The sequence below is a fragment of the Hakea prostrata genome, chromosome 5 (assembly GCF_041222555.1).
Source record: "Hakea prostrata isolate BN-2017 chromosome 5, UWA_Hpros_2, whole genome shotgun sequence".
In the NCBI taxonomy this organism is placed as follows: Eukaryota; Viridiplantae; Streptophyta; class Magnoliopsida; order Proteales; family Proteaceae; genus Hakea; species Hakea prostrata.
This window is the reverse complement of record NC_142604.1, coordinates 9474009-9487005: the sequence shown is the minus strand read 5'-3', so window position 1 is coordinate 9487005 and position 12997 is coordinate 9474009. Positions and strand designations below refer to the sequence as shown.

The window sequence follows — 12997 nt, the reverse complement described above, 5'->3', positions numbered from 1 at the left end:
GACAGAAAGATAGCCTTGGGCCCTTAGGGTCCCACATTTTCTTCACAAAAATTAATCTACGTTTTCAACTGATATCCACTCCAGTGAAATGGCGGGAGACGGTTAAGATAATCTAAACTGAGTTCGGATCGTTCTCCCTCGACGGTTTTGAACCAGAGACTCAGAGAGTAGGGAGTGGGGCCTACATGGGTCCATAAGTCCATTGAGATTTTTGTTTTTTAATATTTTTAATTTACAAGTGGATGGATCCTACATTCTTACTTTGTGGTTCAAAATTGTCAAAAGGGAGCAGATTGGGAGGTGATCCAGACTCAATTACTTTTTAAAAAAATTAAAAAATAAAATTTCATCACTCAGTGGGTTACAACCAAACATGTGATTTTGTGGTTGGGATTGAACCATCTGATCTGTAACCATCGGCCCTAGACGGGGAGATGATCCTGATTCCAAAAACAGTAAGCCTTTTTTCCTAAGCTGTTGGTCGGAACTGAGAGACAATTGGCCTCCAAATGGTTTCCATAGCCTCCTGATGAGTGGCTCATGCCACAAAGGGAATATACAAGAAGCATCAAAACTGATTACTGGAATTGTTGGTCAATAGTTATTTTTTTCAACTTCTTCTAGAACAAGTAATTTTTATATATTGGGATGGTATGTTACATATGTTATCTGCAAGAGTCGTACCTACAATCTCTTCATTAATAAATATCTGTCTTATTAGTCTACTAACCCTACATTGGCTGGTCATTAGTTATTTTCCTGTTAAGCTGCACCAAAATTTAATACTCTCGAGACTCTCATCAGTGGATTGATTGCTTCAAAATCATGGAGAGATGGCTGGGAGAGGGAGCCAACTGCCAAGCTTATTCGGGGAGCTGGAATCCTCTGATTGATGCTCCATGCAGTAAAAGGACACAGACTACATGTATCTTCAGAAAATGATGGAAACTGCTGTGATTCCTGATATTTCTATGTCAATCCTTGCTGCTTTCTTTAATTCAAGGTGTCAATTGGATTGAAAAGAATTACATTCACTAGCTGATTGGGCAGGAATGAGCAAGTCCAGATCGCCTCCCCCCCTCCCCCGACACTGTGCTCCCCCAACAGCTATTACAGGCGGCCCATAGAATTAAAGTGATAGAATTTTAAAAATATATATTTTATTATTTTTTACTTGTAAGCCCTACATAGTTTGTGGTTGTAAAACTGTCAGCTTCTCATAAGGGGAGATGATCCACACTCGGAATGAGCATCATCCGTGTTTGCAGTTGAGTACCTTTTTTGTGTGGATGAAAAAGAACTTTTTTTGTGTCGATGAAAAACTACTTGGTTTCATTAATGCTGAAACGTGATACTGAAGCAGAAAAACTGAGATGTGTTTTTATTGTCATCAGCAGTGACCAGAACAACCAACTTTATGAGATGTTTACAATCTATAGTGAGCTTCCAAATATCACTTGCACTGTATATGCTGAAGTACACTGTCATAGCTCTTTCCTTAACGCATAGAGTTGTGGAAGTGATGAGAGAAAGTTGAAATAGCGTCAGGAGTAATTGGACTAGATGTGGCTGCGAGACACTCATACAACCAACCTCGAATACTTGAAATTGTAGTCCAGCTTTAGACATGGATCAAATAATGATAGGTTCTTAGTGTTGATGCCTCCTCCGACTGGCAGGATATAGTGCTGAAAGCTATAAAGTTGAGATTTAGGAAGGTTGTCAACACGCCTGAAAAGTGCAAGACAAAACCAATGTAACCATAGATAAACCTGATGACAAGAAAATGATGCATCCACTCTTTCCTTTGAGAAGGTACTGGCTTCAACTACATGATGTCAAAGGGGACTCCTGTTAAGCTTTTGTAATCGGCATTCGTTGCTTGGAAATGCGATCAACGATAACCAACAGCAGTGACAGTTTATACATTAGATTCAGCTTCACCAGTTCCTATCCCACTTGATGCCGGTTCATTTCACTAGTATGGTAATAAATGCAAGCTCACCCCTGCAAACCCTGCAAATGCATTTTCGCAAGAACAATGAACATATCCTTCGCCCATCAACCCCAGTGAAAAATATCAAAGCCAACAAATATAGACAAATGGGATCACATCTGACGACCAAGCACACTTCTCAATCCACAATGAAAATGCACTAGCCTTTTTCCTTTGGTATGTAATGGGAAGTTGAGAAGAGAAGGGGACTAATACCCATCACTGGCCGTCATGAGACAGACATCTGTGAGAAGCCTACCCCACCACGTTCAGCATTTGGAAATATACCAGAGAAATTTGGTATCTTATCAATATGTTTTAGAGCACGCTCAGCAATCTGCCGAGTTCGAAAGTCTCCATGTTGGAATGCATCAACCAGAGCGGTGCTTACGTTAGGATCACCAGATATTTCAATTACAATATCCTCAGTCCTCAGAATTCTCTCAACAGCCCAGACAGCTCTCTGACTCAAGATTTCAGATTTCTTCTCCCGTAGGATATCAAGTATTTGTTTGACTCCCTCTGCCTCACACAAAACACTCACCCCTTGCTCAATGTTAACATCATCATCCAACAAAGTGCAGAGTGCTGCAAGCGCTGCCTCAACCACCTTCACATTTGGGTGGTCTAAACACGCCACCAATTTATGTACAGCTTGTCCTTCCAAAAGACAAAAAGTCTCCTTCAATGAACAGGTCCCACGGTGGAGCCGACACAAGCCAGTGACACTTTGTGGCTTGCCAAGACATGGAAAGATTGCAGAACAAAATCCAGGATTTGGAAATTCGGGCAGTTCTGTAAGGTGCTTGGATTCTTCTGAGAGGTTTTCTAAAGCCATAGCAGACACCATCTGTACTTTATCAAGCCCATTAGCTTGAAGCAGATCAATGAACAATGCAGCAAGATTGTGCTCACGAGCAAAAGCAAGAGCCCTGGGCTCATCACCCAAGACAAATGTAAGCCTCGTCAAGACCTGCACAAGCCCTTCCAGATATGGTGTCACAAACCGGGTACCGCGAGCAGATCCTCGACGGATACTGACAACTCTGGATATGATCAACTCAAAGGCGCTTTCATCTAACAACTGTCTGGTTAGACCCAGGTCCCTCTCTGGAAGGTCAGCTAACAGACCAACAGAAGCTGCTTGCTCTTCTGTGATCCCATTGTCTTCTGAGATGATTTTGATCAGGCTACCAAGTTGACCAGCAGAACCACGCAGAGCATCAGGCAGCTCTTGACCCATATGGGGTGAAAGGTTTTGTAAGAGTTTCAATGATGCCAATCGCAGGTCCTTCTGTGGAGCTTCAATGAACTGGATCAAACTGATGGCAGCACCAGAACTTTTAATGGCGGTGACCACATTCAGAACTGTGGTGGGAGAGGAGGTGAGTCCAACAAGGACCTGGAGAAGCTTGCATGCAATGGAAGGACCAGTATTACTAATGAGATGAAGCAGGTTATGGATAATGTCTTCTGAGACAAGTGTCTGATTATTAGGCCCGATCACAACGGTCTCAAAGTCATAGCCTGAAATCACAATATTGGCTAGAACGGTGGCAGCAACTTCTTTCAGCCTCACAGGGAGTTGATTAGCTCCAACAATGAAGAGGTCCTTGACAAGTGGGGGAAGAACTCCAGCTTCTATAAGCACCTTAGCACTCGAATCCGAAGATGATATCTGGTTTAGAGCCTTCAGAGCAGCTTCTCTTGACTGCGCATTGCCATTACCCATGATACTGACCAATGATGATCCAACAGCTTGGGCCACAAGGACTTTCATATCATTGCTAAGAACCAGATCACCAAGGAACGCAGCCATGGACAAACTTGTTTCAGGGGGACCTGTGTCAATTCCCATTGTAAGTGACTGCAGTACCATTAAGTGCATGATTTTAACTAAACTAATCAACGTAAAGTGGTTCAATGAACTCAATAAATAAACTAAACCACGTAAGTCAAGTGGTTCAATGTACTGCAAGAGTATTTCTAACCATTAAAATTTTCTTCAGGTTGCCAAATTGAACATCAATTTCGATAATAGAAATATCCATCCATGGAGAGCAACATCATAGTGAATCTAGTGCAGCAAGAAACTAATGTACGATATGGGTATTTGAAATAGTATTCAGTAAAGAATAATAACTTGCATTACTCCTGACACAACGGTGTTACCTTGTGTCTGCCATAGCTCCAATTGTTGTAAGAAAAAATTAAGAGATCATCATACATTTGTGATGCCTATTTGTAAAGCCTGGACAACTTCTTATTTTAGTTCCAAGTGAATGAGCAGCCTAGAAAATTTCTAATCATGATTCAAGATCTCAATTTTCCCAAGTTTCAGAGGTGGCACCCATATCAAGTTGTATCAACAGGCTTCGACAATATTTTAGAAAATTTGATCATATTGATCAGTTTTGACTAAATAGCAAGTTTCAACCAATTCCAACAGGCCCATGGCATGTGAATTTTGCCCCAAAAATAGCAGATTTCATTCGAACATGGGAAATCTCAGTCTGATAACAAGCCTCAAATATGAGATTAGAACTTAGTTTCCAATTTTTTGCAGAAAAGATGGTGAATTTCAGCAAATTCATCTGTATGAAGTCAAAGGCAGGAAATTAGAAAGGCTAAAGATAGAAGAGTCACCTTCCAGGATACGTGTAAGAAGAGGCTGTAATCTACCATTTTCAGCCATCTGCCTCACATTTTTCTCACACTTCTCCAAATTCTCCAGGGTCTTTTCTGCTTTATCGACAGTCAAAACATTCTCCGAGTTGCTGTTAGTCATCCCAACTAAAATAAGAATTGCTCCATTTACAGAACCAATCTTTTCACACAGAACCTCAGATTTTGAGAGCTCATATAGCAAAGATACAGCCTGCTCCCTCTCCTTTGACAGCTCATGAGACAGGAACTTAACAATTGTGCGCACAGTGTCTCCTTCAGCCATTATTTCCTGGAAAAAAGGAGAATTATTAGGAAACCAAAACTAACGACATTAATGTCTGAGATGATGTAAGAAAATACAAAAGAAAAGCAACTGGCAGACAACCTTATTATCTTCATCACCTTCTGCAACAGTACAAAGAGTTTCTAGTGTTTTACGCCGAACTCTCTGACTACTGCTCTTCAGCGTGTCAACAATCATTGGTATCAGACCCGTTGTCCGAACGACATGCTTGTTGGATCTGCTTTTCTGGCAGATGTGCTGGATATACTTCAAGGCTTGCAGAATATCATGTTCAGAACTTCCCTGAGAAAGTGTCTTACTAGCAATATCTAGCAGTGCAGCATCATTTCTTGCAGTCCATTCTTCAATTGTGTTTCGTAAAGCTATGCTGGGGTTCAAATCAGTAGTACTTAACTCTGCATGTGTCAATGGGCAGACAGGTTTTCTACCACTTTCCTTGCATTCCTTGAACCACCTTTCAACTGCTTCTCGCTCAAAAGTTTGTCCATTTTCCAAAGTAACAGGATCACGCATTACTTGTTTCGTGAGAGGGCAAACAAATGCATCATAAATAGGCTCAATGTGCGTCCTGTCTAACTGGTAGCTATCATCAGAGTAGTCGCCACTGTCAAACGTTTCATCCCAGTTGTCAGCCATCTCTTTTTGGAATGCCTACAGGAAGAAACATAAAACTACATCAAGGTCAGATATGCTAGAAATAATCTTTGCAAAGAACCATCAGTCAGTACCATAAGTCTACAACCATCAAGCATTAGATGGTCCACTGCACTTGCTCCACCTCTGACATATAATAGAAACATATAAATAGATCTAGATGGAAGCCAACCATTAGAGAGTCTCCTAAACATGGAAAAGTATTCTGCATTGCCTCAAAGGTGTATTCCTCACCCACTACCAGAGAACTCATTAAGATCAGATAAACTGTTCCAAACACTGAATTGCAATTACATATGAATAATGAAAAATAAGAGAATAAGAAAAAAGAAAATCAAGCAACTAATTGGGATTTCAACTCGCTGGGAAGATCAACAAGGAAATAACATATCGGTTTCAACCAACAAATGCGCCAAGGTTAATTAGAGCTAGCGTTGGAGAACAAGTGCCATACGAAGAGTAACAATCAAAGGGTTATTGCTAAGGAATACCAATAAGGAATAAAGACAACTTCAAAAATGCTAACCCTAACCATGGCTTTTACCTGACTTCAATACACAACAAATCAATTAAACATGATGCAAAGAACCCTAACAAAATTAAGTACAACCCATTAAAGCATACCTTCCAATGATCTTCAAGTCAGCAGTTTACGAAAAACCCTAAAGATTACTCGTCTGCCATAGCAGAAGTTTCTTCTGGAGATAGAAAGAAGAACCCAACCGAAAAGCAGGGTACCATGGCAAGACCGATGGAGAATTTGGGGATTTGGGGTGGGTTTTGGGGCTTCTGCGACTGTTCGATACCCCAAATCATGGGACGAAGAAGGGAAGGAGAAAGGCTGGAAGGAAATTGGGAATGTTACTGGAGAAGAAAGCAATAAGAAATAGTAAAAGGAAATAACATAGAAACTGAGAAAGTTTGACTTCAATTCCATGGTCACTCATTGGCTTGTCCAGATAGATCAGAGAAGGATAACCCCAAGGTGGGGACGAAGAGGAGAAACCCTGGAAGGTAAAATGGGGAACTGGGATGTAAGTATGTAATTACAGATGATGCAGACAACGCTGGTAAAAGAAATTGACAAAGATTGACAGCAACTGTATGGGTGGGTTATGATTTTTTGTGTCAGAGATCAAGATTTCTATTGTACATTTTCAAAAAATTTATTTTTTGTATTTGAGGTTCATCCGGTCTTGCGTGGACCTTGATTATATCATAAGGGGGAGTTTTGTCGTCCGTAAGGTTGAACTCATGACCTTTCCACTGAGAAGCATAAATCTTACTACTCCACCAATCCTGCATTCACACTTTCTGGAAATTGACGAAATCTTGACCATTTGCTGCAAGTGCTGCGCACCAGCAAAGCAAAATCAACGAGAGATAAAGGATTGGGGCCCAAAAGCCAGGAGATGAGAAAAAAGGGGGAGAGATGTAGGGGGGGTGGAAATTCGAGTCAAGATCTCCTTAGTTTTACTACCTCTACAAAAGAAGTTGCCACTACTGTTTTATTATGCCCGAAACACATCTATACCTCCCTAATAAATGGAAAAAGTATGGACCAAAAAAAATAAAAGGTGGAACATGTAAATTCTCAGAGCTGATTCTAAAGGTAGAGCCAGAACTCAACATCGGGGAGAGGGGGCTACAATGAACTTTCTATCCATTGTCTTTACCTTTAAAATTTTCATTACCGATATTTCACTTGGGAACAAGGACATAATGATCCAAAAGAATGCTCAAAATGGGCTTTTACAATGAAACTTTAGAAATGCCCATGCTGATTCCTTTACCTTCCACCGCACATTCAAGAGACGAGATCCACTTTGTCATGTGTTCAAAGATAAATCCCCTCCTAAATATGTTGTGAGGAGTGTTAAGTAGTATACACAAAATTCATTGCCCAAAAATACAAAGGGATTAACTCAGTTGACAAAGATCAATATTTCATAATAGAATATTAAAAGTTCAAATATAATTTAATTTTGTTAAATAATCTTACTTATCTGTAAATAAAAAAAAATTACCCAAGTGAAATAATAGTGTCATCAAAATTGGTAAAAAGGGCTATTTCTTTAAATGAGAGAAGGATCTACATTGGCTTGCATGTTTGCATTTTACATGCCAATTTTTTTTTTGGGGTAAGATTACATGCCAATTTGATACTAAAGTGTGAAAAACATATTTAATGATGAAGACTCATCAAAATATGGTGGAGATATTTTAATTATGAGAGGTCAAATAAATGTGGAAATCATAAGAAAAAAGGATCTAATAATCTAGATTTTTTTCTTCCTTTGGGTTTGCTAAAATTAATTCAGATTTAATGGGTTGATGTAATTGTTTTTTGAAGTTACGTCAGTCAAAGTTTGAGCTAAAGCTTTGGCGAGAATTGACACTTCTTAACAAAAATGTCACGGATTTAATGCTTCATGGTATGTGTAATAGTCCCTATCCCTTAATATAAAGTAATCACTTTTAAAATTTGAACTTTAGTAATATGTGACTTAATCAATGACAAGTACTACTAAAATCTCTCCGAAATAAATCAGTTATCTTTAGACATAAACTAATAATGGTATGTTGAAAAGAGTAGATAAATATCAATATGTTGGTGACTCGTGAGGGAATAATGTGCACTTGAAATTGTTTATGTTTAATTAATTTTTTTTTGAGATTGTCTAATGACGTTGAAATAAAATAATGAGAATACATAAGGAGAAAATGATACTTTCATTTAAAATAATAAAAAATTTGAAAGAATAGTTGTCATTCCAATTTTTTTATAATTAAGAATAAAGTTTTCATGGGATATAAAGTATTAAGCATTTCATTTATTGATTGTAAGTTTTTTTTTATTAAACCTTGGGAGATTAATAGCTGCATTGACTCTCTGGCTAGAAAGGCAAAGTTGCCATGTGTGCTATGTTTATAACTTAGAAAAATAACTTTTGTTATATAGAAAGAAGATTATGATGGAGATTTCTCAACCAATCATCAAAATGACATTAGAAAATTTTCACTCAAAACCCAGAGGAAAATTCGCTAAATCTTACAATAACTCAATCAAAAAACATAAGGTATAGATTTGTAGAGTTCTCCACTAGTTCAAGTCATTTCGTTCTACAGGGTTATACCTCTGCATCTCCTTTTGGAGATCAGTGATGGGACAAATCTAAGCCGTTTGCTTCCATCAAATCTCAAAATAAGAGTCATTTAGGTCATTCATAAAAAAAATATATATCAATTCAACCAACTTTCAAAGCCAGGTACAAGAATTCAATTCACACATAAAACATGCAATCTAAGACCTTGAAACCAGGGCTTTCTTTTCTTTCTTCTTTTTTATTTTTTATTTATTTTTTAAATTTTTTTTTATTTAGTTCACGAGGGGACAGATACTTTGAAATATGAAAACCACTTTAAGCACAACTCAAAAGGCCCAGCTGGCCCCCTTGACTTCTCAAGGGGTGGTCTATGATATTCGGCTCTTTGCAGCCAATTTCTTTTTGTGTTTTTTCTCTTTTGTTCCTGGAGAGGCCAATGTAACAGCCGATAGTCTAGCAAAGGTGGCCCTGTCTATTCTAGAAGATACATGTTGACCTATTACCACAAAGGTTTAAATTATCTCACGATACCATGCGATACTAGCCGATCATATTTAACCCAACCGATACGATACATCACGATATATCTCTCCATTGAATTACACTAAAATGCATTAGTCAGAGCGATATAATACTCGATACAAGACGATACATCTCTTAAAATCACTTGACTGATATGATACTCGATACCGATACTTTAAACCTTGACTACCACTTTGTGGTTGGACAATCCTAGTTGTGTCCCCACGTCATTTTTCTCTAGCTGAATGGATTAATTTCATACCAAAAAAAAAGAAAAAAAGGGCCATCTGCATTAATACTGCTGATATCCAGCCCCAGTGGTCCACCTCTCTACACATGAATTGTCAGAAAACATTGAAAGAAAAGATGCATATCTGATCCATTTTCTGTCACCGAAAGAAAACAGAGAAGAACAATTGGATCATGTTCCAATCATTTTTTTTTTCAGATATAAACTATTGTTGACTAATCACCAATAAAAGACTTTGTAATGATACAAAATCTTCAAATGTCACAAGAATTTCCCCCATTTCTTGAGATTTAGAGATGACTAAAATTCAAACATAAGAAGCTTTCCTTATTTTGATATTGGACATTTGGACTTGAAATAGTCTCTCTTTCTTCTAATCTGATGAACTTCCAAATGGAATCAAACAGCTCTCCATTTCTCTGACTCATATTACCTTTTAATCAAAATATCCCAAAACGTCTAGACCGGCCTGACAGACTAGAACAGCAAAATTACTTTCTACCAACTATTATTCATTCCTTCTTTTATAGTTGTTGAGATCTTTTCCTTCATTTTTTGACATTTTCATGGCTTGCCATTGAATTGTTGAATTCATTGTCTTTAAAATGAGGGGACCATAAGAGCTGTCATCAGATCTTCCCCCATAATAAAATTGTTTCATTTAATTAATTATTGATATCGACATTTATGGATTGAAGTCAAGGATAAAAGTCTATTGTATGTTTAAATAGTTATAAAGTTACCTTCCTTAAAGATATAACCGACATGCATGAACCTGGAGAATTTTAGTTCTAAATAATAATAATAAATATGTTATAAATGATATTAATTATAGATATTCATTATTTTTATTCCAAAAAATAGTTTTAAATAAAAATCTCAGCCATTTCAATATTCAATCTTGGAGATTTATGTTTCCATATTAATTGAAGATCGCAGCAATACTTCTTTTTATATCAAGCTCATCTTATTGTGTTTTAGAATTATATATTGTAATTCTTTGTAGACTCTGATATTTTCATATCAGATAAGATATTACTTCTACTATAAATATGTAATGCACATAACTTAATAAAAATAAAATTTTTTTAAGTAAAAAAACCTTATAGTTACATAATTCATACATACTGTAGTTTGTATCTACCGTAGTAACTAGTCAAAAAAATATTTTTTGGAGGGTTGGGGATTTAAACATGACAACATTGGTTTTAATACAATCCTTTAAGTCAATCAACATGAGTATAAGATTTAAAGGCCAATTTGGATTCTTCATCTGTGGATACAGTTGAGCTACGGCTTCATCATTGCACCATATTTCATGAAGTTGAACTTACTCTTGAGTTGCAATGAGTCACTGTTGTATTCCATAGACTATAAGCCTGTGCCTTTGTCCCTTTGTTGAGAGTGCCTTTATGCAAATACTGTATTTTCCCATTCCAAATAACCCCAATACTCCAAGCTGCTTTTTCTAGCCCTGAGTTATATACCCCTGCATTATAATAAAATACCTAAGCGTATGCTTTTGATATTATCACATATGCATATATTCACATATTCACATTTCCAGTCTGCATATCTTTTGTTTCTTAAGTATTGGAATACATAGTGACTGAGAGTTTTAGTTTTACCACCCATTTAGAAATGGATTGTAGCACCGTCTCAAGATTTGGTGATTGCTTAGAAAAAGTGGTTGAATTCCTTTCATTCCACACGACGTAGTAAGTAATAATGAATATTGACATTGTCCATCTCCTTGTTGGGTTGTCGATTCTCTAGTCTCGGAACATAGTCTCACAAAGATTACGAATAGAATCTGAGTTTACTATGATGTTTTCCGTTTGAAGGCTCAAGTGTCTTGCGGCCTATGTTTGCTTGGTCCATTAGCATGAGATAATTAGGTGTCAAGAAGTTTCATTGCCGGTACTGCATAGTTTGCATTGTGGTGAAAATAACATCCACTTGGCTACTGTTGTAGCCAGAGGTAGCCTTGCATTGAGTAGCCATCAGAATTTTTTTTTTTAATTCAGATGAATTGGGAGTTTCCAAAAATATTTCCACCAGTTTCTACTCTCCTTTGGGTTTTGGTTGGAGTCATCATTAGAAGAGTCTTGCTTGCATGTTTCGTTGACAAGATCCCATTAGGAGAAATTAAAGATATCCAGGAATCCTAAGTAAAGTTGAATTCATCTTGTACATTTTTCTTTTTTGTATTTAATATACCTTCTTTATTTTATAACAAAATATTATTTTTTGTTGAAATTTATTTTTATTTTGGGAGAGAGGGGGAGTGTGGCTTTTTGATGAACCTGAAGGCCAAGATGGGGAAAAAATCCAGCATCCAATGAGCTAATCATTTCTCCCCACCTTTATGTTTGAATGCTTTTTATTTTTATTTTTTATTATTTTTTGTCATTGTTGAACTAGTCACAAAAACTATGATTGATGGGCCTTGGGGAGTTTGGAATATCACCTTCCCATTTGGAGAAAATAATATGCTACTTCTTCGTCATAAAATAAAGAGCACATTGCATTGGCACTCCAAAATGGAGGCCTTAAAGCACTAACACCTCACTTTATTTTAAAAAATATAGAGACCCCAAAATTGAATTTTCATTGGATATATTTGTCCAATTTGTCATTGAAAACCTTTCAGACACTAGTTTATTATAGGAATTTTTCGAAAATAAACAGTGATTTAACTGTTTTCAGTGTTAAATTTGACAAATATATCCAATAAAAATTCAAATTTAGGGTCTCTATGCTTTTTAAACATAAAATGGGGTGTCAGTGCTTTAAGGCCTCTATTTAGGGGTGCCACTGCAATTTGCTCTAAAATAAATCAACCATTTTTACTATAAAAATAATCTATGAATAAGCAAAATCTGAAGTAAAAATAGAACAAGTTGCTAAAGGAAGGTTAGTAGAATAGTTAAAAACTTGACTTCTCAATGAAGTGATCGTGGGTTCAATCCTTATCGGTGGTATACGTAATATTCTCATTCCCAATTTTCCAATTTTTCTATATATAAAAGGCGTCATTGTACCGGAAAAAATAAATAAAACAAGCTTTTGCTTTTTGTTTCTTTGCAATTTTTTTTCCGGTTGATCCAACGTTTGGCAATAAAACCTTTCTTTTCTTATCTTATTCGATTCAACGTCTAAATGTAAAAAAACCGGAACCAACTTGGGCAGTCTTCTTCTTCTTCTTTCTTTCTTTCTTTCTTTTTTATTTTTTATGTAGACCAAAATTTCAAGAGAAAGGGAAGAACTGAATCATCAAAACATGATGCAGATTATAGAAAGAAGGCAAAACAAAGAAAGATGACCGATGAAGAAAAACTACCTCTGCGAGGTAGCTAGATTTGGTTAAATAATGGGTGAAAAGATGTGAGAGAGAAGAGATGGGATAAATTTTTTAAATAGAGATGACATTTATACCCATTATTTTACTTTTAAAATTTGTTTTCAAATTTGGGGGAGGGGAGGAATAGTGATAT

At 36.8% G+C, this 12997-nt stretch overlaps 1 protein-coding gene across 1 annotated transcript; it reads right to left on the bottom strand.

The window, feature by feature from the left end:
* Window positions 1-1324: 1324 nt before the first annotated feature.
* LOC149014972 (U-box domain-containing protein 44-like) lies at window positions 1325-6617 on the bottom strand. The gene is made up of 4 exons (XM_089155423.1): window positions 6246-6617; window positions 5049-5618; window positions 4643-4952; window positions 1325-3838 (listed from the first exon to the last, which is right to left on the bottom strand). Exons 2-4 carry the CDS (start codon window positions 5601-5603, stop codon window positions 2226-2228), a joined length of 2478 nt encoding a protein of 825 aa, XP_089011549.1. The 5' UTR covers window positions 5604-5618; window positions 6246-6617; the 3' UTR covers window positions 1325-2225.
* Window positions 6618-12997: the final 6380 nt, after the last annotated feature.

What these genes read in the sequence shown, in the direction of transcription:
- LOC149014972 (XM_089155423.1), bottom strand. Translation starts at nt 5,603, where the DNA reads ATGGCTGACAACTGGGATGAAACGTTTGACAGTGGCGACTACTCTGAT. An exon ending in AAGGTGATGAAGATAATAAG is followed by an intron (nt 4,953 to 5,048) that starts GTTGTCTGCCAG and finishes CCTTTTTTCCAG; the next exon opens with GAAATAATGGCTGAAGGAGA. An exon ending in TCTTACACGTATCCTGGAAG is followed by an intron (nt 3,839 to 4,642) that starts GTGACTCTTCTA and finishes GAATTGACACAG; the next exon opens with GTCCCCCTGAAACAAGTTTG.